This window comes from Camarhynchus parvulus, chromosome 8 (genome assembly GCF_901933205.1).
Source record: "Camarhynchus parvulus chromosome 8, STF_HiC, whole genome shotgun sequence".
Lineage (NCBI taxonomy): Eukaryota > Metazoa > Chordata > Aves > Passeriformes > Thraupidae > Camarhynchus > Camarhynchus parvulus.
In genome coordinates, this window is record NC_044578.1 from 11,828,522 (window position 1) to 11,854,108 (window position 25,587).

At 40.1% G+C, this 25,587-nt stretch overlaps 1 protein-coding gene across 1 annotated transcript; it reads left to right on the forward strand.

Moving 5' to 3' along the window:
- The first annotated feature begins 676 nt into the window (after nt 1-676).
- GIPC2 (GIPC PDZ domain containing family member 2) lies at nt 677-25,587 on the forward strand. The gene is made up of 6 exons (XM_030953372.1): nt 677-998; nt 8,548-8,733; nt 12,159-12,339; nt 15,596-15,705; nt 16,440-16,521; nt 24,122-25,587. The coding sequence occupies exons 1-6, from the start codon at nt 759-761 to the stop codon at nt 24,274-24,276; spliced, it is 954 nt and encodes a 317-aa protein (XP_030809232.1). The 5' UTR covers nt 677-758; the 3' UTR covers nt 24,277-25,587.

Below are 25,587 nucleotides of genomic sequence, written 5' to 3' on the forward strand. Positions count from 1 at the left end.
CGCCCTGTGCCTTTCAAGCAGTTTCCTATAGAAGTGCTGAATGTTGCTCATGAATTTTGCACTCATCACATCTTGGGTGTTTTCAGTGCACTACTGAAAATGGAGTAGTTCCACTGAGGTGAGCGTGGTTACTTTGGAGCACAGATATCTCCTGTAATGTGAACTTCTGACTACAGTTTGTAGCTCTATTTCACAGTAGAGGAAACATTTTGAATTTGTTAAATGTTACGAATACTTGAAAAGTGTATTTTCTGTGTTAAATCTCAGTATTTCAGAGCTGTTGCCCAGTACAATAGGAAGTCTCTTAAGTTATGTTACTGTTGCTTTATGAACCCTTAGAGACTTATAGTCTATGATAAATGAGAAAGAGTAACCTGAAGTCCTTGTATACTTCAGGTTTTCTTTTATGTGCTGGGTATAAATCTATACTAGTCGGTATTCAGTACTTCACTCTTAGCAGAAATTCCTGACCGAGTGAGTGGAAGGTGGGTAAAGGACTCCTCTGTGGCGGCGGCAGGAGCGGTCTGAGGGCAGCGCCGCTGGCCCCGAGCTGGCCGGAGGGTGCAGGGGCGGCTCGGGCTCTCCCGTTCCGCAGCGCTCCGTGCCTGGGCGGCCGGGGCTGGCCGGGCCGGGGCGGGGCCGGGGCGGGGCCGGGCCGCACCTGGCGGCCGCGATGGCCGCGGGGCCGGGGCGGCGCCGCGCCGGGGGCAGAGTCCAGCGCGGGCGGCGGCCGCAGGAGCCCGGGGCCGGCGCGGAAGATGCCGCTGGGGCTGAGACACAAGAAGAAGGACAAGTCCAAGGAGACCTTCAAGCTGGTGGAGAGCGAGGCGGCGGCCCCGGCCCCCGCGGCGGCCCCGGCGCCGTCGGCCAGCGCGGCGCGGCTGCAGTTCCACACGCAGCTGGCGCACGGCAGCCCCACGGGCCGCGTGGAGGGCTTCGGCAGCGCCCGCGAGCTGTACGCCCGCATCGGAGCGGCCTTCGGCATCCACCCCGCCCAGGTAGGGCCGGCGCCGCCGCGGCCGGGACCCGCCGGGCCTCCGGGGGCGCCAGCGGGCGCCGGGGCTGTTCCACCGCCCTGCCCCGTGCTCTGCACGGGCTCGTGTGGACGTGCCTGCTTTGCACTGCTTGGGGGGAAAAACCTCCCTTGGCTGCACCAAATGAGCGTTACCGTGCGGGTAAAGGTGTAAGTGTGGCTGCATTTAACTCTTCCATGGTAAAAGCAATGATCCTCTTGACCAAAACTCCAGCGTCTCGGTTAACCTGTTGCCAGCTGCTGTTTGAGACAGCTTTTAGGCACTGCTTCATTCTAGTTAAAAAAGGGACAACAGATTTATGAGGCTAAATACCCAGAATGAATGGGGAGGGCATGTGGTAAAAATGCCCTGAATCATACTGCATTTTAAAATTTCGGCCGAAAGTGATGTTTGGAAAGTTTTCTGCTTTATCAGGTAATTATTTTTAAAGTGTTCACTGTTCAAATGGAGTTAAATTCAAGTCTGTAACATGATTCCTTTTTAAGCTCTGCTGCCTTTTTGATCTTTTTTTTTTCTGAGCCATGTTCTAAACATTTGTTTGGATAATGATTCATTTGTGTTTGTAAATGCATTGTTTTCTCTTAGTTAAAAGGTAGTGGCCATATCAAGTTCTTCCTATGTGGTTCTTTGAACCTTAACCTCCGAGTGGCAAGTTGAAACAGAGGGCTAACATTTCATTATGCCTACGTGTGGCTGTACAGCTTTACTTGTTTTCTTCTTTGTAGATGACTTTTGAAAAAGTTGTAAGGACTACTACTACTACAGGCTTTGTTCTGAGTTTGGTGTGGCCTGACATAGCATTTCAAATAGTAAATTGTAAAGGGAAAGTGCCAGTAGCAGTGAATACAGTTTAATCAGTCACTGTTGCATTAAGTAATTAAGAGGCAATTCATCAGTGTCCCAGACCTTCTCAGCTGCTTTCTGACCTTCTGCTCCTTTGTTTTCTTTTCATCCTGAGCTGCTGTTTCCCCTTTGTTCTGTTCCATCTCAGTTATACCTTGTATTCTCAAGTTCTCATAATCACCAGATTGTCTTCTATTTTAGTTTTCTTCCTTTCACTGTTGAACTTTTGGCTCCACTGACTTGAGAAAGAACAGCTTTCACAGAGAAATTTAATTTTGTATGAATGGTGTGCTCCTGTTTCTCCTGCTAGATGTATAATCTGACACCCTGAGAGGTTTTAGAGGAAGCACCACATATCATGGGCATATATTGCCAGCCATGTGCCAGACTGGAGAATTTTCTTATTCTCTTTCACTCCCTAGTGTTCCATTCCTTTACTTTTTTTAATGCGGCTTATTGCTAAAAATGGATGGAGAATTATTGCTGGAGGCACTGAACTTAAAATCTTCTACTCCAGAAATTCAGTTGGCTTTAAGAAAGTTGTATGATGTGAAAATAGTGAACAAAAATATTTCCTGGTGTAAAGGTGGCATAACAGAGTAAAGAATTCAGACCAGAGAGTCATGCAACAGATTTTTGCATAGAGACAGGATAGATCAGTGAACAGCCAAGAAATGGTAATTTATTAGAATCTATTTTAAATTGTAGTATTTATTCATTAAAACTGCTTTTGAACGGATAGTCTGGTGTAAAGAATAATGCCAGAAGCTCCATCTCAGCGAACGGTATGCTCAGGTAGTCAAATGCCGTTTGTAGGTGTTACCTGTCTAGGAAAGTTTCAGTGACCCAGCTCTGCTGAAGCCTGCAGGCAGCGTGATACCCACACGTGACAGCCTTTGGAAACAGGTCCTATCGCAGGGATCTCCACCCTGCAGTGGCCGGGCTGGAAAATACTGGGGGGGAGTGGAGGGGAAGAGCTCAGCTCTGTGCAGACAGCATTCAGATGCCTTTTGCAGAAGTGAATACATTTAATATGGTATGTGAGGTTACCGCAGGGCAGGCAGCAGTATGGATTCTTGGATAAATTCCCGCCTAAGTGTTTTAATACGATTCTGAATGAGCTGTACTTGTAATCTGTCACTTCTCTTGACTCCACATGCTTACAGCACTTCTTTTCCTCTTTGGATCACACCTCCCGGGACCAGCTGAGTTCAGTTTCTGCTGGAGAATCCATTCCAGGTTCTGTGATTGACTGCCAACAGTGACACAAGTTTATATAAAACACAGTATTTGTTGGACAGACACTGACAGAAACTTCTGTGCAGACCTGGATCATGAGTAGGGGAGGATGGGGACAGGATGGGTGTAGCTTCAAAGGGGATGTATGTTTGCTGGGTGTCTATGAAGGAGTGAGACGTAACAGCCACTTTCTGAGTCTTTTCCTGTACTCCCTTCCTGTAGGTATTTTAGTGTATTTTTTACCCCTTTTGAGCTGAGGGGTGGGCAGAAGCCTCACTTTCTGCCTACCTCTCTGACTTTTACCACATCCAGCATTTCTGCTTTTCTCTGTCCAAGGTGACTGTTCTTTCCCCGGGGAGGAGGAGTGAATGTGGTTTCTAGCAATACATTGCTTGTGTCATTGACACCAAAACCCCAAGAAAAAAATAAAAAAACCAGACAAACCCAAAGAAATTCTTGTTCACTGGTCTTAAATTAGGCGATGCTTAGTATTCGATCTCCTATTTCCTTCGATTGATTCGATTGATCCCTTTGCCTTCGATGCTAATTTGTCCTCATTCTTCAGTTCTCTTATCAGTCTTTTCCAAGACCAGGTATCTCAGGCCTTGCCAGGGGTGATGTTGGGGGCTAATGGTCGATAATGTTGTTTTATCTCCTGTGTACCTTTGGCTACTCCCAGTCCGTGAATGTTGAAGTTTCAAATTTTAAATACTGGTGAAGAGTCTTGTAAAGAGAAGCTTCAATTCCCACCCCCCTGGGCAAAGGAGAGCAAACCCCTGACTAAACATTACATTACAAAACTTACATTAAAAAAAGTAAGTTTTGTAATTTCCAGCGTCATTATTATGAGTGTTGTTTGAGGTACATCACATTTAACTTGATTACTTCAACAAGCTTTCAACAAGAAAGCACAGAGCTAAAAAAGATAGATGCAGCTCTTAACTAACAACACAACCCACGCACAGTTACGTGTATGTTTCTGTTTGCATAAATAATAGAAATATCTTCCCTTATTTTTTCTATGGAGGTTGAAGTAGGAAAAATAGTTGGAAAAAGTATTTATGTGTAGCTTTGGCCTTTTAAGATTACTACTCCACTCTGACTATTGGGAATGTAGCAGGGAATGTTTCCCACGAGGGTGGAAGTGCTGAGTGCAGCCTGTATGATAAGTAAATGAGCACTGACTGAAGGACAATGTGGGTCTGTTAAGGCATTTGGTGGTGGTGTGCTCCTGTGAGAGCACATGGTAGGGCTTTAAAGTATTCAGAGTAGCTAATCAGGCACTGAGAACGTGGATATTAAAGTCCAGCTGTAGCAGGGCTATTTCTTGATCAGACGAGAAGGGAATGGTAACCCATAGAAACTGCGTGAGGACTTCTGGTTTGCCTACTTGCAATTTGCCTTTTGATTATTTTGTTTGCTTTGAAAGGTGAAATGTGGTGGGGCTGGTGAACTAAACTTAATGATGGATGGCTGTGCCTGTCCAGAGCCCTTGGAGGTTGGGGTTTCTTTCACAGTGGAAGGAATTTTGTATCACAAGAGTAATTCAGACCTTTCTGGCAGCAGGAAGGGCAGAATTGCAGCTCCCTTTTTCTCTTCCAGTAGCAGGAGTTCAGCTGCTGAGCTTTGTGTGGGCTGTAGTTGCGCAGGCCTTGCCTCCTCATGCTAAACAGTCAAGTATATGGTGAGGCTGTGCCACATTAAACTTTCATAGAAGTATTTGATTTAAACCTGTTCAGTTTAAACTTTTATGAAAGACTGCTGAAACTTGTCTTTCTGAACAAAACTGCCCTTTTAATAATAAAAAATCTGAAGTGTGTTTTAGAGAAAAGGGTTAGCTTGTGAAATCCTCATCACCAAAATGTTGAAAGTTTTATTGTTAAGCTTATCTGTTGAAAGAAATTGCTCACAATCACGCCTACAGATTGAATACTTTAAATGAGCAAACTTAACACTCCCTACAAAACACCTCCTCCCAACCCTATGGCAAGAATTGTTTGCTTGCTGTTTTCTTAAGCAGTGCTTAAATGTCACACCCATATTGCATGTGATGCTTGCTGTGTCTTTTCCAATACTTTCATTGAACGTATTTGAAATTTTAGTATGGAAATAATTGGATGGAAAAATTTACGCTGTAATTACTTGTGTACGCTGTATTACACTGTAATGCTTGTGTATAAAAGGACCAAAAACCGAAAGAAAAAAAACCCAACCAAATCCCAAAACAAACAGCAAAACACTGAATGCTTATTTTATAAGCCTTTGAATATATTGACCAGGCTGAATACCTGACAGTACCAAAAGCTCACTAGAACTTGGAGGAGCTTGGTTACTCTCTTCCTGTTGCTGAAGCTGGTCAAGGCTCCCAATTTTCCTTGGGGAAGATAAGGTGAGTAATACCTAGAAAATGCACTGGTGATTTCATTATATGGTGACATCTACATATATAGGGAAATATGTCAGTGGGTGTTACATCTTGCTCAGAATTAAAATTCCCAGTTCCCTACCCCTTAAACAGAAAGTGATTATGGTCTCTGTAAAGTTATCTGAGATTTTTAATACATTTTCAATAGCTTCTGAGTATGTAATCTATCAACAAACTCCTTTTTGAGTTCTCAAGGTGTCAGCTCAATATGGAAGATGAGAGTACAATTAATGTACAGAACATGCAATATGGTACTGCATATATAGTTTATATAACACACCATGTAACCCTCTTTTTCTTAGCTAATACCATTTCCTTATATAACACATATTTATATTTCTTTATATAGCCCTGGTTTTGTTGGCTAATGTGGTCTCTTCCAATTGAAAATATGGGTGCAGGGAATAATCTGTTAGTAATCTTATTGGACAAATCTATTTTATAAAGTTGTGCATAAGTCCCTAGTGTCCAGCGACGTGGAATTTCCTTCTTCTGAGTGCTGCAGAAGATAACTCTTGGTGAAGGAGGTATCCTAGATACCTTGTGACTGATGTAACAGTTCTGATTTATAATATCTTGCTAAAGTTGGCATGAAATATTCACAGCACTGGTATACTGAGTTAGAGACGAAATGTCTATAAAGGTTTAGGGTAAGGACAGAAAAGACTTAACCATGAGAATTGTACATTGAATTTTTTTCTTGTTTCATTTTTGAATAAGAAAATTACTATTAAAATTTGCAAAAGTTTGAGTGAGTGGAAACCTGTTGTTTAAGTATTCAAGTATATAATCTGGCCTTAGGTACCAATAATAAACTTATATAAAATCTATGAAAAATACCATTTCTTGAATCAATAGGTCTCAGTTGTGTACAAATAAAGCTATGCTCTAACTGGTAGATGGTGTAGTGGTATATCTTTCTGGGTAGATACATCTTTAGTACATTACTCTTTGCATATATCTCTTCTGAGAAAAAGCAGTTGTTCACTAAAGAGGATGAAGAATGATTTAAGTTTTATTTTTGACTAGCTGATGCTCTCTCAGCCTTGTGGCTAACACAGAACTGACTCACAAAAAATTCTGCAGACTTATAGGCTGTAGTAGGAATGCCATCCAGATGAAGATCTATAAAGAGAAACTCTGGATCAAGTTTCTAAATATCACATTTCTGCTCTGTTGCCAATTTTATCTATTCAAAGGTGTGACAGTGTTTGCTAGATTGTCTGTTGGACAAGGTCAGATGAAGGATGCTAATGTCTAAAATGTAAAGACAGTGCTTGTTATTCATCACAGGAACAATGAACAGAGAACTCAGTTACCATTTTAAACTGGCAAAGTTATGTAGCTTGAGAGAGCTGAAAATGTGTATGTGAACTTGATATTGTCTGTTTTAATATTTTGGTTTAAAAAATAGCTTGTCATTAGAGATTATTATTATCATTATCATTATTATTATAATATTCAATTTTCCACTTAAAACCAGATTAATTTCTCTAGGTGTTGTTATATCTAGAGTATTGTTTAACTGAAAACCGGAGCAAATAAAACTAATGTCTGTTAAGGGTGTGCTGTTACGACTTTCATTGTTAAATAAGGTGTTAGATTGCAGTGGATGTTTGATGGATTAGATGAGATAAGCAAGTAGCCATTGAAGTAAGGCTGTTTGCTGGGGGGTTTTTGTTTGTTTTGTTTTTAAAAACAGCAACTAAACAAGACCTCTATCAAGAAACACAATCTCTCTATTAACTTTCAGTCTTGTAAGATTAAAACCCCCATAGTTACAGAATCTAAATCCTAGAATGCTCCAGAAACTTGAATGCTCTCTGTGAAATAAATTAGTAAAAGTATCCACTCTTCATTTGACCTGGAATCAATGTAAAAAGGTTGGTGACTTTCATTTCAATTTTTCTGCTTTCATCCAGTGATGTCAGAAGGAAAGAAAAGGGGGCATGTGTAGTGTTCTGGTGTGGAAACCCCATGTCTTTGCCTCACTGAAGTAGATTTTAGGGATTCCCCAAGTTTCTCTTGGAGCACAGAGTGTCTCTGGTTTGGCTGCTGCTCTGTGCTCTCCGTGCTGCCCAGGAGGAGCTGGGCTTCCCTTGGCCCTCACTCCTCTCCTGCTGCAGCTTGGAAAGGCTTGGGCAGCTGTCATTACTGCAGCTGGGATGGGTGTGCTGGGCTTGGCCAGATTCCTTCATGCAGCTCCGTGGTGGGCAGAAGCATCTCTGTTCCCAGGCAGTACAGATGGATTGCTCTCACTCTGCCTATGCCCAGGACGAGAAACGTCCCTGCTGAAGAGCTGGCATAAGTGTAGGGAGAAAAAGGACTGCCTGATATCCAGGGCTGAAGGGAAGTCCCTCAGAAAAGCTGATTTATAAAGAAGCAATTTGACCTTTTTATTAAGCCTTGCTTTTACTGAATAGGGATGACCCCAGCTCGTGCTGGGGAAGAGTAGGAACTAAGCAAGCCCACTGGAGACAATGTGCTCTGAGCTAATGAGGGAACACTTGGGGCAATACAAACCATTTCATGCTCTCTCATGACTTTTGTTTTGATAAGCTCTCTTTTTGTTTTTTTTTTCTTTCCATTAAACTGCTTTCATCTAATCAAGTTCTAAAGTAGTCCCTAGTGATCTTTGATCAGGTGGAATTTGAGGTGGGTGAGTGATGAGGCAAAAGGCTCTTCAGTTTGCTTACTCTGACCTCTGGTACAAGCTGTAGCAGGTCAAGATGCCTCTCTCAGGGCTGGTGTGCCTTGAGAGGCTGCTCACACGGGGAGGTCTCTTTGCTATGTTCCCTGCCAGCTCTCACCTGCACTTTGAGCTACTGATGCTTTCTGTTGTGTGTGGATGGAGACTATTCCTTCTCCTGGTATAGCTGGAGAAGAAGGGGGATCACTTAAGCTATGGACCTGTCACAGGGGCCTGAACTGTGCTCTCATTTTGGCTTCCTATCAAGCTCACCAAGCCTAATGCACTGTTAATGTGTTTGCTTTCCCTCTGCACAGATCATGTTTTGCACTTTGAACACTCATAAAGTTGATATGGACAAGCTCTTAGGTGCACAAATTGGCCTTGAAGATTTCATATTTGCCCATGTGAAAGGACAGCGAAAAGAAGTGGAAATTCTTAAAACTGATGATATGCTGGGACTTACCATTACAGACAATGGAACTGGCTGTGCCTTTATAAAGGTAAACTTAATTACCAGTGAAATACTTTGTTCTATAGAAGCTCCTGTTACTATAATTGGTTAATTATTGGTTTCATGATCCTTTAGAACTATAAAATCTTTTATTATCATATATATGGTAAGTGAAGAATAAAGTTGCTTTTCTTTAGGTACATAATTCAAAATTAGTTCAGCTAATCTGTACTGCATGTCATTCAAAATCAGTTCATTTATTCATTGCTTCTGTAACGTGTATCAGCTTTACAATGAGACCATTGTATCTCCTGAGCTACCCTGAGATGGTAGGTGTTACATACTGCTTGCATCTGCCCCCTCCTGTTTTAAACTGATTTTCTGATGTCATTTATTAGATGCTTATAGAACTTCTGTCGCTCATGTGATAATGAGATCATGTTCTTTCAGTCTTTGGCTGTTCCCAGGGCAGAAGCCTTTGTGCTGTACAAGAGTAGGGGCAAGTACAGTGGTTTTTCAGCTTTCCAGTATTGTTGCCTTAGATAGGGTGAATTTCAAGGATGTGGATTAACACAATTTACCACAATGAGCTTGAGTAGCAAGTATGGGCAGTAGCATACTCAGTATATTAATCATCATTGCTTTCCTTCTCCTCTTCTATATGACCTAGAGGCAGTATGTTTTGAGACAAGTAGAGGCTTATGAAATGATGCTGCCCTTCTTGCTAGGCTAGGTATTAGGAACCTTAATCACATTTTCTGCCTTTTTGAGATTCTTTGCTCTAATATACTCCAGTTACCCATTATTAGTGAGGCATTAGCAATTATTTTTGATTACTGCTGCCCCAATCGTTGTTCTCACTGTAAACAGAGCTTTTGTATGGAGAGGTTGTATTTTCTGTTAATTCCTTAGCTACCGTGGCTATAAAACAAGACATGGTTTAGAAATCAGTTTGCTTGTCTTTGTTGTGGAAAAATGTGACTGAGGTCATGTTTGTGAAAGTCAAGATGCAGTGAAGGTTTCACTAAGCATTTTGGCAAAATGATAGCATAACTTTTATGTTTCTAGACATAAAGAACTGTGAATTTCTAGTGGTGGCATCTATAGGCCCATAACATTGAGTCATGCTGCTGCTTATGTGGCATTTTAAAGGAAGGCATTGAAGCAATGCTTCAGTGAGCAGCGTTCACGAGTGCAGCCCTGTGCAGTGACACTCCCTTTGTGCTTGCTTGGTAACAGGCAGAGAGAACAGCCCTCACACAGACTACTGCACAATTGGAGCACACTGGAAAACCCTCACAACATTAGCCAGACGAGCTGTAACTTCCAGTAAATTGTGTAAAAGTCATCTGAGCAAATATATATTGTTTTTCCTTGTACTGGTCTAATATTAAGCATGTAATGAGAATGATGTGGTCTTCATGAGAATGCATTAGTTTTAAGGAGTTTCTAGGAGCATACTTTGTTGTTGTTGTAGATTTAGCTAGTGGATCTTTTAAATCAGCATAGAAAACACGTATATATATATATACACAAAAGTAAAAGCTGCATCTTTTTTTTTTCTTAATTGTCTAGGTAAATGACTAAGCAGAGACTGTCTCTAAAGTTATATAGAATTCTTTTGTTTATATACATATATTTTAATAAAAAATGTGTAACTATGTCCCATTCTTAATTAAAAATTAATACTAAATTTACTGATTGGTTGAAGGTTGCTATGGGTTTGTAGTTATTTTACTGCATTTTGAATAACACAGAAGTTTCTAGGTTTGATGTGGTAACCCAATTAATTTTAAACCTGACGCTGAACTGCAGGGCTTTTTCCTATGAAATTTAATCTCGTTTTGCCTTACTAAGAACAAAACCTGGTTCGTTCTGCTTTCACAAATTTGCTTTTAGGGTACAGAGGCAGGTGGGAAAAAGTATTATGGAGTCAAATTAGCATTCAAAGAACAGCAGTAGAAGTATGACTGAGTGGTGTACAAGGAGACATTATCAAATGAGTAGGCATTGCATAGGAAATATAGATCCTCATAGCTTCTCAATGGACTGTAGAGCACTTGCAATACAGACAATTGCATCTTAATTACTGTAACAGTGTAGCTCAACTGTCTCAGTCAATTAACTTGGAGTGATGATAAAAAGTGACACAAATAACAGCCAGTGAATATTATTTAAACAGTTTTAGTGTTGGGATCCAAGTGCTAAGAAGAAAAGCTAAATTAATATTCAACATGTAGACTAAAAATTGATTGAAGCTGGGTGGGACAGGTTTTGAGTCCTGGTAACAGGAACGCATTTGGCACATTTGGTTTTTGGTGTGTACAATACCCACATCTGCATTCACCACGAGGCTTCTGTTTAGGGCTAGAAAGAGTTAATAAACTCAGCCTGAAGCTTCAAATGATGGCAGTGCAGTGTATGGCGGTGAGCACTCTCACACTTCCCACTGACTCTCAGATGGAGGCTCATGTGTGGGCTCAGCCCTGCGCGGGGACAGGAGCGGCTCCTGGAGGATTGCACAGCCAGGCTGGCTGCTACAGTGGGAGGTGGTAGGTGTTTATCTGCCTTGTCTCACTGTTATCTCACACACACTGAGCTGAACCACGTCAGTCTTTGTTGAAAAGATCGTTCTTCAGGAACATGTTAGAATGAAATTTGTATCTGCAAAATAAAAGGTATTTTACTATGTCATGGCTTGTCTATTCAATAGCCATATAATAATGGCTTAAGTGATGTATGAACCAATATGGCAGTATGTAACAATAAACAGAATCACTGAAATTTAAAGTGTGTTAAATCATAGAGATATTTTAAAGGTTTTTCCCCATACTTTTTAAATTACACTTCATAACAACTGTAACTTCTGTTATGACCTTTAGGCTATTTGTGTTTTCCATGAGATGGCAGTTAAAAGATTTTCTTATTCTTTATTATTTCAGAAGATATCCTTTGATATACAGCTGTATAGCTTAATGAGGAGAGCATTAGTTTCAGCACTCAGGATGGGTCTTATTAAGATCGGCCCTTTACAGTATGTAATTTTTTACTGAGTCCCTGGACTAAACTTGAGAAGAGAAAAATTCCATTCCTATGCTTGTCAAGCTATTAAATAGAAAAACCCCCAAAACTTGAATAACCATTCACAGTACTGAGATGTCTGTAATCAGTTTTAAAGCACAAAAATAGTAGGTTATTCAGAATTCTTTATTTCTAAAGTGTGGTTACATTCTTTTTTTCCCTGTCTGATTGTATATTCAATGCTTATTAAAATACTTTCTTTGAAAAATAATGCGTTTTTAAAATATGTTTTATGATAATCTTATAGACAAAACACACTGCTGGAATAATAATCTCAGTAATATTGATATTGTTATCTGACATTCTTGAAACTTGGTGGTGTCACCTCTTAAAAACAATCACCTTTAAAGAAATGTTTCTAATTCTGGTGATGTTTTTTTTTTTTCAAAATAGCGAATCAAAGAAGGCAGCATTATGGACCAAACCAAAACTGTCTGCGTGGGTGATCACATAGAGACCATAAATGGGAAAAATGTATCAGAGTGTCGGCATTATGAAGTTGCCAAAATGCTAAAAGATCTGGAGAAAGGTCAGAAGCTTAAGCTGGAGTTGGTAGAGCCTTTGAAAGCATTTGGTGAGTGACCTGACTGTCCACCTTGTTCAGTAGAACACCTTGATAGTAAAATCCCATCACTGCATTGCATTGTGGGTTTGTTTTTCAGAATGCAGCCAGATGTCCACCTGTGGTAACATAACTACTACAAGAAAGGATACTTAGTTTTTTTCTTTGAAGTGGAAGATTTATGAATGGATTTTCTTCCATCTTGCTTTCTCCAGCAGTCATGCTGGTGTGGGTTACCTCACTTGAGCCTTAGTCAGTCTCTTTTGCCACTACATGATGTTGCAAAATTAGAACAGGAATTGTTTCATAGGTACAGTTTTAAAGCATGGATCACGTCACTAATGTCCTGATCCTCAAAACTCCTTTTTTCCTCTATTGATACATAATCCCTGTTCTGTGTGTCAGACTTTTCTATTTCTGTACCCTTTACTGGGGTCTGTGCTCTCTGATGCAGAAGGAGTCTGCAGCAAGCACTGTCTGGGATTCCCCCGAGCACCTCCTTTGCTGCCTGCTTGTTCTCCCTCTCCCTCTCCCCAGCCTTTTTCTGGATCTCCAGCCATGCAGCAGGTATACTCAGAATTGGAAGAAAGCAGAATTGCAAAGCTCTGTCTTTGCTTGCCACGTGCATGCTATGAGAAGTGCTGCTCAAATAGGAGGAATGCGCACCTACTGCTAATTCTTGTATATATTAACTCTATCAATGTATAAAACAAACAAACAAAAAAGGGAAGTTTTGCTCAGGCAGTCAAAACAGAGACTGAGTTACAATTTTTATTATCTCATTTATTTGGATCCTCTCCCCAAACCATGTAGCATTTTCCTGTAATAAAAACTTTTAAATAATGCTAAATCATAAATTTGTGTGAGGCCTTCTGCACACCTGCAGTGACAGTCAATTCAATATCACTGTCTTCACTACAGCAGCAAAAATTTTAAATGTTTGTTTTTCAAATTTTTTAATGTGTTAGTAGTTTACAGCTACTGTCATACACCAGTCTTGACACTTGGTGTCAGAATAGTAGCAGAAATTGAAAATGAGAGAAATGCAGAGATTTTTTTTTTTTTTGCTTTTGGTGCTTCTGTGAAGAATGGGAGTTATGAGTTGATCTCTAATGTGTTTGTATGTAAGCTGGTGCTGCTGTTAAGTAAATGTGTATGTTGTACATTATGCTAAAGAATTGCATATGTTGTCCATCACAATTAGTAATGGAGCAATGCCACTTTTTAATATGGGCCTATAATTTGTTAGAATGCTAGAAGTGTTACATGGTCTGTTTGTAAAGAGTAGGGTAAATCAGCATTTGATTGATTACTTCAGCCATAATTTAGTGGTTTTTACTTTAGTCAGGTGACTAAGATACCTTTTAGTCTGCCTGTGACGTAGAAGAGAAAATGCACTAATTTCATGGCAATACCTTTTTTCTGTCATTGATTTAAGCGGCAACCAGAGCTTTGTGGACAGATTTTTGGAAGATGCACCTTATTTTTTTACCTTACAGAAATTAACTTGCAAGTTGCAGTGTTCAGTAAGTTAAAGTGTCCTGCCTTTAGCCTTAGGTACAGTTAGGCTTCAGGCACAAAGATAATGCTTAAGCTGCAGCTTAAGCACTAAGAATAGCCCCAGAGGAGATGACAGACAAGATCCAGATCCTGCTTGACAAATAGGTGCTGAATTCCTGTTAATTTCGACAGAATTTGGTGAGGGTACAGAAATAAAGAGACAAACCTCTGTGTGAAATTAGTTTTATTTTTCTTCCTCTCAGTGAAATGTGAAATAAGCATAATTTACTGGTTGGACATCCTTCTACCATGTACACACAGGCTGTCTCAGCTCCCCTAGGCAAGGCTTGTAGCACAGAACTAAAGATTTGTACCAGTCACAAGTGTCTGTGACTTGTGAAAAATGAATAGAAACAAAGTAAAGGCAGCATAACACAAACTCTGCATTTTAATTATGTGAACATGAAAAATAGTTTCTGTGATAGCCAGAGTGTTTTGGTCTAAAGTACTGCAAATGAAGGTTATCTCAAATCATGAGTTCTAAGATGATAATGGTGACAGAATTTGAAAAATATGGGATTTTTTTATCAAGAATGACTTTTTGAAACAAGTTCAGCAGAAATGATGTCAATCTTAAGGGTGTTTTAAACTGTCCTTGAAGCAATAAAAGGATAAAGAAAAAGTGTTGATCCTAAGGATATATATGAGACTTTGACATACCTATTTGTATCATGAAAACTAATAAAATTTACTTTTCAAGCATACTGTTCAGCATAATAATCTAGATTTGTGACCACTTAAGCAAGAATGATGAGCTGAAATCTATCTGAGCAAAATTAATATAGTATGTTAAAGTATTACCTTCAAGAAGAGTTTATTAGAAAGGCTTGCTATTAAGAGGAATAATCTGTTAGAGAAAACAGGACAAATGAAAGCAGTTCTGCAGAATTGTCTCCTCTCTTCTAGCACTTTCCAGATTCACTATGTAATTCCCATGTCAGTAAGTAAATTAAATCCTTGCCACTCTTGAATGTAAAATTGCATCCTGGAACAAGAAACCCAAATCTTAAATGATTCTGTGCTCCATCTACTAACTGGGGTGCCCTTACCCAGGATGAAACAAGAAAGGCTGAAATCAGGTAAAGGAAACTTCGTGTAAACCAGATACTTTTTTTAGAGATTTATCAGCTGTGAAATAATTTTGGTGAAACCAGTGGAAAACCTGCAGATCTGCTTCTGGCCACTCCAGCTCTGTGAGTGCTGATAAGCAGATTGTTAACCCAGCTCAGTGTGGCTCATCATCACCTGCTTAGCAGCAGTGTTTGCACCATTGCATCAGTGAAAGATAGAAATGTTGCAATGCTGAACCTGCTATGTGTTCTGTCTGTAAAGACCCGAATAAATCAGCAGTTGGCCGGTGACTTCAGCTGCTATCTAATTTAAAGGTATAAATGCTTCTCTGTAGAATAGGGAAATAAAATTACACAAGGTACATATATAAAATGAATGCCATAGGCCTGCTTAGATATATTGGTCAATTGTTCTAGCCTCAGTGCAGTTGAGCAGATACTACAATTTGAAGACAAGAAATTGTCAGCAAAACTATACTTAGAATAGTTAATTTATAATTAGATTTTTACATACTTTGGATGTCAATTAGGCTAATGTGAAGATACTGTAATAACCAAAATAGATACCTCATATTCTGTTGTACTGTATATGTAGTTTTGGTTGTATTTTATTTTTGTTGGATTTGTTTTGTCTTTAGAAAAGCTGGAGCCAAGGTCCAAAGGCAGAACTCTGTCAGAGGCTAAAATCTCCAAAGGGAGAGAAACACTTCGCCTGAGAGCCAAAGGCCCTGCTACTGTGGAGGAAATGGTATGGTCGGGAATGCCCCTCAGTAGTTTAACCAGCTTCTGATTTATTCTTCCCCAAGGCTGATAAGTAGGAAGGAAAAATGGGATGTTACAAAGCTTGTGAGACTAAAGAGAGCAACTAAAGTTGATGCTAGCAGGGATAGGATGGGGCTGAAGAACCTGGAAGCACAGAACCTAGATTTACATGTGATTTACATGTCATGGACTACATGGATGAATTTAGATTAGACCAAGGGGTCTAATCTAAGCCCCCCAAGGGGGGCTTAAAAGAGGGAAGGCATCGGGGCGGGGGAAGAGGTGGGATGGTTGTGAAGAATTTGTTCCATTTCTGACACTGGAGTGTACAGGGTTGGTGTAAGGGCTGTTGTTAGGAGAAGCTAATTAGATACAATGGCATGAATTTGTGCAAAACCAGGATTAGTGTTTGGTGAATAAATATTATTAATTCTGGGCTCTTCTAAAGCTGATTTGGATTTGGTGGAGATCCGTGTTGTCAGGAGATACAAGGCCCCTGTTCAGTTTGAATGCATGAGCTGTGTGGCTTGATATTAGGAGGAAAGCTCATATTTGTGAGAAGAGGGAAAGAGAGTGGAATAGTTTGTTTTATCTGTAGATTTTGTAAGTCTAGGTTGCCAAGATGGGAGTAAGGGTAATCACTGGCACATTGCTGGTTATTTTGAAATCTGCATGGATATAGTCATGCTTTTGCTCTTCTCTCCCTTTATTCCAACAAAGCCAACGGAAGTTGAAGAAAAAGCAATTAAAAAAGTGGATGAGCTTCTTGAAACATACATGGGCATAAGAGATATTGAATTAGGTGAGTTTTTAGCAGATACATTACTACAAGAGTAAATAATTTCTCATTTTCTGTAGTCTAACATTTATTGAGTACTTTAGTCTCTGGATGTAAGTGAAGCAAAATTTGTCCAGCTTGCAGTCTCAAAAACTTGCCTGTATTTCTACAAATGTGTTTTTCTGAGAAAAGAATCACCCTCCTACTTTAATCCTTATGATGTAATTACTCAATAAATCCTCTATTCTTTCTGCACATTAGCTATACACTGTTGCATGAATTTTTTAGTTGTTTGCTATAACTGTCACCAGTGTATTCTTTCTGGCATATATTTTCTAGTGGTTCTTGTGTGGGCCGTGGTTAAGAATTGTTAAGGATATGTATGTTTATTTGCTTTTTAACCCCTTGGCATAGACCCATCAAAGTTGATTGCTAAGGTTTGAATCTGAGATCTTCATCAGTGAACAAGCAACTATTTAGCAAGGCAACTGACAGAATAATTACACAAATTTATCAAAATCTCCAAAACCTGTGTTCTGATGAAGATGAGAAAACTTACAGAATATTTACTAGTTGTAAGAATCATTGATTTGTAATGAAAGAAACTCTGTAACCCCAGTGTCATAAGTTCGTTAAAGATGCACCAAACTTGTCCTTGCAGCTGTTGCTTTTCTTTGTTATTCTGACAACAACTAAATAGGAATTTCTATTTGTGTGGGAAGAAGCTTCAGTCTAGCTGTTGTAGCCTGCTGTTGCTGCTGTAATCCTCCTAGGATCTTGTGGAGCTGCTGGTACTGAGACAAAGAGGAAGGTATTTATTATTATGGTAATATCTTAAAAGAACCAGCCAAGAAAAAGGAAAGAATTGGCTAAATGGAAAGTGATCTTGAAAAGCAACCTTTCATGAGAGAAAGTGGAAAAGGCGAAGCAGAAGGGAAAATAGGTCTGGCATGAAGCTCTAGGGGGGAAGCATCAGGGTGGGAGGGGCAGCAGTTAGCACAGAGGAATGAGAACAAAAGGTGGTTATCTCAATAGCAAAAAGGCCTTTGTTGGGTGCTCCTACCAGCAAGCATCTGTTTGGCAGATTCACTAGTTTTCTCACAGGAAAAAATGTAGGTTAAACAGTGTTTGTTCTTCAGTCTAAGGCAGAAGTGGGCTTCCTGGCATAGAAGAGAGGGCAGAGCTGCCCAAAACTCAAGTTCTCTTTTGTAGGTTCTATCTAAACTTTCCAATTCCCGGGAATCGAGAAGTTCTCAACATTTCTGTTCCCAGCCACTCCAATATGTGATGCTGCTGCCATGCAGTGCACTCCTGGGAGGCCTGTGTGCTGCTGAGCCATGTTTAGGTTAGGGAGGATTCCATGTCCCATCTCATTCCTGCAACCTCTGTGCCTCAGTCTGGCTCAGGCTTCAAAGCTCGAGTGCCCTGCCAGCTGTCCCTCTGGGAGCTGTTTTTGTCCTGCAGCTGTTGCAGTCCTGGCTCAGCCTGGGCTTCTGGAAGCTCCTGTCCTTGCAGGTTACTTCCAAGGTCCTCAGGCTCCTTGCTCTACAGGAATAAGCAGCTGTGGGTGCTCTGCTTCTGGTGTCCATGGGAGCAGCCCTGTGGGAACTGGTGTTCCCTGTATTTTTGGCTCTCAGTACTGTAAACAGGATGGCTCTTGCACACTAGACTGAGAAGTTCAGCTTTCAACACATATGGTTGAGTTAATAGCCAAGCACCTGGTAGAGTTTTCCCATGAATTCCTTGAATGTTTTTTCCCCTCAAAAGATCTAATGCCCTTCATCTTTCACTATGTAGTTTGGAAACTTGAAAAAAAAGCCTTAAAAGAATACTCAAAGAAGGAAGAGGTCTTTGTTCATAGAGAGGCTCTTTTCTTCCCAGCTGGGTGGTTGTTTTGTCCCTCACCTCTTCTTTTCCTCCCCAGAAGGTAGTGAAACCAAGAGAGGCTGTCAGAAATCAAAGACTGTAGAGTTCATGTAGCTTTAGTTTGCACCTTTGAAGCCATTTCCTGAAGTTCAAATCTAAGAGTCAACAACCAGTGTTGATGACTCAAATCCCCCAACTTTACAATTTTAAAACAATTAAACAGCTCTAGGATTCTTTAGGAAAGGAGAGCTAATCACCTGTCACAAATCTGTTCAATTAACACATGTCAGTTTTTCACATACTGGATGTGATCAGTCACCCATGAAAATGAAAAATGAGGAAAAGATTCATTCAGAGAATGCCAATCACCACTTAGCTCAAAATTTCTCTCATTACTCAAGCCAGATTAGTTGAAAATGCAAGTCATCACAATGTGCAGCTGACAAGTGATTAAGATCTCAATCATTGCTCACTTCCGTGCACTTCTGTTTGTCAGAATCTTTGGATGTCAGTTAATGTTACTCTTTCATCTCCATTAAAATGACACTTCCATGGTGTGATTGAATTCTGAAACAGTGCCCCAGTTTTAAGACATAAGTTAGAAAGAAAGGAAAGAAAAACTAATGTTAAATTACAGACAGAATTAAAGGTGAGATAAAGCCCTTAATTTTTGCTTTGTTAAGTATCTTGACAGTTTCGAGAATGGCTGACTAAATCTACACACAAATCCCTGGGCTGGACCAAAATACTTGGAAATTGTTAAAGAAAATGCATGCACTTTTTTTCTGGCAGTTTTTCATTTTTATTTTCAGAGATCTAAATGCTATTGAGATTTACATACCTGCTTTTGGAAGTATTTTTACCTTTTTACTTCCTTACCCCTTTGTACTGAAAACTGTATGTAATCCAGAGAAGGGGCAGTTGGCTCTGGAAATGTATTCTTCAGTCGTTTTATGGGCATATTAGAAGTTGGGCCAAGGCTTGACTTCAGCATTCTTTAAAACATAAATACACAGCTGAGAGATAATTCAGATTATTTTAAATTCTATGAGTGCTTTCTGGTAAAGGAATTTGAGTAGTTGATTAATAGGAGCTACTCAGTGCTAAATAGTGCTAAACAGTGCTAGTTTAAAGTATTGGCGCTTTTTTTTTTTAATCAGTAATACTTGAATTGTTATGCACTGTATTTAATCCCAAAAATTCTGGGTGGGAGGAAGCCTGGATCTAATCCCAGAATGCTACTGATGGTAAATGATGGCAAAAGGGCTTCCTGTCCACATTTTTTTTAGCACATTTTGGCTTCATCCATCAATATTTTGTTGCCTTTGTTCTGTTTTTTTTTTTGCTTTTGGATGTTTATTTCCATTCTGTTGCTCTCTATAACATTATCAGACGTGATGTATCACAGTGTCATTAGGGTTGGAAAAGAGCTCCAATATCACCGAGACCAAACACCACCATGCCAACTAAACATGGGTTAAGTATCACACCCAGTCATTTCTTGGGTACTTCCAGCTGTGGTGACTCCACCACTTCCCTGTGCAGCCCATTCAATGCTTAACCACCCTTTCAGTGAAGAAATGTCCAACCTGGACATCCCCTGGTGCAGTCATGGGCTGCCAGCTTCTCTGGGAGAAAGGTGTGGGGAGCAGTATCCAAGGCTTTGCTGAATTCCAGGTGGGCACATCCACAGCCTTTCCCTCATCCTGTGGGTGGCTCACCTGGTCATAAAAGGAGATCAGGTTGGTCAGGCAGAACCTGCCTTTCCTAAGCCCGTGCTGGATGGGCCTGACCCCCTGTTTGTCCTGTCCATGCAGTGTGATCATACACAAGATAGGCTGTTTCATAACCTTCCATCACTGAGATCAGGCTGAAATGTCCTTGCATATTCTGTCTTTTCTGTTTAAAAAAAATGGACTCTACTTCTCCATTTTTGACTTCATTTTTCAAACTTACCATCTAGTCAAAATATCTTAATAGGTTTAAACCTTTTTTGTTACCCAAGCTTTTTCTCTTGGCTCGCAAATCCAACCCATCAATATTCAATAGATGTTTTTATCTCTAAATGCTTTAACTGAAGTGATATTCTCCCTGAATCTGTTGTTTTCTTCTTCTGTCACCAGACTTCCTTTCCCAAAGGATTTTATTGCATACATCCAGGGGTATATTGTTTACAACTGTTCATTTACTCTGAAAGAATAATGGGAGTTTTTTGATAAAAGGAAGGGCAGCAAGTCCAGTTAAACAAAATAAACTTCAAGAAGAATTAGTACTTAAGAAAAAGGAACAAGCAGAAATATTTCTAATAGTTATTGAGTACCAGATCTGACAATGTTCAACATGAAACTTAAACCAAATAATATTAAATACTGGAAACTGCAATAACATGCTTTATTTTCTGCTTTAGAGTGACAGGACAGAACAATAATATTTATTACCTTTTTGTGAAGGCAAAACTTCTAATGGCATTACAGCTAAATAAATATTGAGGCTCCTGTCAGGACTTCTGAAAAAAGCTTTTTCAGAAGTTAACAGTATAGGATATAGGTAGCAAAACCACTATGTAAGGTAGATAATAACAATGGCAGGCAGAAGGTAGCTTCCATGGCTTGTGCTCCATGTGTCCATTAAAAATGAAAATAAGGATTTTGTGAAAGATCATTGAGGTTATTTTAAAGGAACTGTATTTGAAAAGCCAACATATTACTTTGTTCTTATTCTGGGAAGCTTGACATTAACTTCTCAGTTAAAGTTGATGAGACTTCTAATTCCTTTCACCACTTTTAAGATTGGTGAACTTTTCACATTTTATGTAAAAATCAATCAGACATTAACATTGCCTGAAGTGAACTGAAAAAAGGAAAATCTGAGAACAATTGAGGGTCTTTTGACTGTGGAAAAATATTCTATTGGAACAAAATTCCTGTAAGAGCTGCACAATAAGTGATTATAAGTGATTACAGTGGGGAAGAGGGAGGGGAGACAATTTGGCACGAAGCTGTCACCTTCTGAGAACGAGCAAAGTTTTCTTCAAGTTGGCAAGTATCTGCTGAACGGCCTTGGCAGTCAGCGAGCTTTGATTTGCCCTGGGAATTCCGCATCAATTCCGCCCATGTCACCGTGCATTCTTCCGCCCTGGGAGCGCCGTCCCGCGGCTGTGGCAGCTGCCTGGGGAATCAGGCAGGGAATGGGGGCTGAGCTCCGGGGCTGGCAGGGCAGCTGGCCCGCGGGAAGGCAGTGCAGGGGGCTCGGCGCTGTGGCGGAGCCGCTGTGCTCGGGGATGCTCCGGCAGTGCGGGCGGGCGGCGCTGGAGGTCAGCACCGCGCTGCCGAAGCGCCCCGGCGGATCTGGGGATGCCCGTGTGCTTCAGTAAATATACTGCATTAAATGTGCCCTGCAGCGCTGGTCACGCTTACTCAGTACAGATGAAAATCGGGGTTTTTTGAGGCTGCTTTAGCACGGCAATGATCTGATTCTTGCTTGATTGGGTTGAAAGCTGATCTACTAAGTTTTTAGTGGATTTTGTTTTCAAGTTTCGTAAATCTATAATAAATCAGTTTTTTAGATTCTATTTAGTTATTTGGGAATGCCAATCTTTAAAGAAAGTTGTGTTTGAAGTTACACTTTCTGTTAATGACAGTTTGTTATGTGCAATTCTGAAGCTCCAGCCAGGGCAGCTGGGCTGTGATATAATGCCTTGTTGTCTTGTTTTATTACTGCTGTCTGTGTCATATGGTTCTTCCATAACTCTTGGCCAATTTATCTTAAAAATGGCTGCATTCCTGCTCCCACCCTGCTTGAGCACTTGTCTAGATCCTTACTCTTTTGATTTCTAAATATCTGACGTAACAGTCTCTTGACGTGTTTGTTCTTACTCCACCTTGCACAGCTCTTTTCTCTCCACCCTTCTCCCAGTGTCTATAAAAAGTAAGTTCACATCCTGCTTCATATCCAGAAATCTGAAGTTTCAGTTATACCCTTCACCTCGTTGTCTCCAGGCTTGCTTCCCTGTAAGTGCCTTCTTGTGCCCCATTGTCAGGGAATACAGGGTGGTGCTGTAGAACAAATCCTTGTGTTCCACTTACCAGGAACAAGAGTCCCCTCTTTAATGCCCATTTCCCATCCAGACTTGACTGACTCAGAGTCTGAGGAGCGTCACAGGGGACACAGAGAGAATCAGTGCAACAGGGATAGGGTTTCCTCTGGTAGGGTCTTGAGGGTCCTTGAGAACCACTAGTGGTGCCTGGGAAGCTGGGGATACTGGAACTGTCTCCATCACAGCAGTTTGTTTGTCAAGATTTACATGCATTTTCCTTGGACAGCTTTGTGTAGTTGGACACACTGTAATTGTGTTTGGAGCTCACAGCTGAACACAGTTAAAACCAAAACATCAAGTTTCCTCAGAGTTACTGTTGTTGACGTTTACAATGTGTGGAATATGGCTCACGCTTGCTTACAGCTTGTTACATGTTTGCACAACAGCAAGTGCTGTTTGCCAGAAATAACTGTCAATAAAGTTGAGCTGAGTTTTAGGTCAACAAAATAAAATTAATTAAATTTAGTAAAACTTCAGAGCAGGGAATGTTTATTTTAATTTTTCTCAGAGAGATTTTGCCGTGTTGATTCAATACAATGCAGGTGGTAGATGGCAGACTGTCCCAGTAAAGGTGTTTTCTGTGGCTTCAAAGCTTCCTTCCCTTTCTCAGGCACTATATTATGTCTTTTACATTTGGACATTTCTCTAAGAAAAGGCTAGAAGCTATCAAATCCTTCACTTTGACACTTGAATTTGATATGCTTGTGAAGAAAGTGGCAGGTATTTGATGTTTAACAAAAGATGGAGGACGCCTAGCAGGTTAAGGCAGGGGTGTAAAGTAATCACAAAATGAAGCAGACTTTCATGTTTCATCTATTGTGCTATACCATCATTTTCCTGTGAAGAGAGCCTGTGCAGCAGAGATACAGCTCAGAAAATAAACTGTATTCAGCAGTGCTGTTTGTGCTGAATGTGTCTTACAGAGCATTCTGCCCTCAAACCATGGTAGCTTGCTGCCTGTGGTTCTCTGGGCCCAGCTTAACCAGGAGAAATTTCTGTGCTGGCTCTTTTCACCCTTTATGGAGGTGCAGGTGTCATGATCAAGAGAGGTTTTCATTCACTCTAATATCCATGGGTTGTCAGCATCCAATGTTTGGGATAGACTTCTGTGTTCTCCTAGAGTCTGAGAAACTGCAGTGGCAAAAGCTGAGAGATGAGCACAGCAACTAAGGAGTCAATCCTAAGCAGCAGCCCCAGTGTAGCCATTTCAAAAGTGTGCTCTGACGCTTGATAAATTCTGATACTTTTGTGGTAAATAAGAGAAAATGCTAGACAATACTGGTATACAAGGTATCACAGTTTAACTCCATTGTATCACTCCTTTGCTTTCATTCTCCTGGATACCAAAATCTTCCTGGTGTTTGGTGGCTCCAGTTTATTGTGCACAGCAGCAAAGCCTTTCTCTTCCTTCGGCACAATTTGACCCACCTGGCTGAGATTTTCAGAAATAACTTTTTCACTTTCTAGAGGCATAAGCATGAACTTTAAGTGCATAATTTCCCGTTGAATCCTAAATTCAGCTGGTAGAATTTGCATCTCCCTAAGCTGACCTCACCAGCTGTTGAAAATAGACATCCCAAATCCAATCCATCCCTATCTTGGCTCTATGTGTTAGCTGTCACTTTCGTGATATTTACATTCTTTTGTTTTGTTGCTTTTTAGCTGCAACAATTGTGGAAGCTGGAAGAGACAAGAAAAACCCAGATGAATTTGCAGTGGCCTTGGATGAAACTCTTGGAGACTTTGCATTTCCAGATGAGTTTGTATTTGATGTATGGGGAGCAATAGGTGATGCTAAGCAAGGACGACTGGAATGAGAACTGTGCAGTTTATCAACCCCTGTTTGGAAATACAAAATGATTTGCAAATACATCAGAATGTTAATAATTTTATTGATGTGAATTCAGAGTGCTCTGCACAAGAGTATTCTGACCTGAGATTTTCCTTTGCAAAGGAAGGTTTCTAATAGAAATGAAGGTAAACCCAAACTTCTGACAACTGCAATTAAAAACATTTAATTTACATATAGAAGTCACTGTGAGGAGAGTGTCAAGGTGATATATTTATACAGAAATTCTATGAAAATTAGGTAATTTTTATTGTACATACACTTTGATACCAATGTTCTGAAAAGTGTTAGACATATGGAACTAGGAGTTTGGATTATTTTATCTCTTTAGAGAGGTTTATAAAGCTGTCGAGAAACTACTTAGCTTCATGCTGCAGTTCCCTGGTTTTCTGCTGTTCCTATGTATTAACCTAAAGCCTTATGTTTTCTTACAGTTTGGCCTGGACATTGTTTTTACTGTAGGCAAAGCTGGGAAGAAGCTACCCTGTTTCTTTAGAACCCAAATTCAGGGAAAAATTTCCTCTGAAACATGAAAACTAGGATCTTTGGACGAGAAAGGCTTGCTTGCAATTGAGTCATAATATGGTCTGTCTGGGTTATTACTGAGATAAGTAGAGTAGAAATGCTTAAACCAGGAAGCTGCTGCTTTATTCAGATGCCATAATATTGCAATAGGAGCTGCATAGAAAGAAATAAATGTTAATTTTGATTAATATTAATGCATTTGAATAATATCTGGAGACTGCACTGGAGACTACAGTGTATTGCTAAGTGCTTAATTGATCTTTGCATATGCTAAATGATTTCTTGAGATCCCATGGAGTTCCCCTCTTGTCTGTGTGTTTTTTCAATATGACAACACAAGAGAGATATTGAAGGTGTTCAAACCCAAAAGATATTATTGTAAAGTCACAAAGAATTTTAGTTTGGATGACAGTGCATGCCTAGACCCTGAAAAATATGTCAAACTAATCTTAGATGGTAGGTTTTCCAATTATATTGTACATAAATGTTAATTTTGACTACTAATTTTTTACTTATAAATCTGAGATTATTGCAAATGAAATTGAATGAGAATGTGGGTTCTGACCTGGGAAGGTGTCATATCTTTTTAGTATTTTTATATTTGCATAAGAATATAAAGTAATAATTACTACAAAGTTTTTTTCTAAATCACTACCTGAAGAAAATGTCTTTCACTGAATTGCAGACATTTCTTTAAAATAAAGATTATGCCAATAAATTTACATGTTCTATGTCAGTGGTTTTTTTTTTTTGT

Coding starts and splice junctions, on each gene's coding strand:
- GIPC2 (XM_030953372.1), top strand. CDS start 759: ATGCCGCTGGGGCTGAGACACAAGAAGAAGGACAAGTCCAAGGAGACC. Junction 999..8,547: donor TCGGCATCCACCCCGCCCAG/GTAGGGCCGGCG, acceptor CCCTCTGCACAG/ATCATGTTTTGCACTTTGAA. Junction 16,522..24,121: donor CATAAGAGATATTGAATTAG/GTGAGTTTTTAG, acceptor GTTGCTTTTTAG/CTGCAACAATTGTGGAAGCT.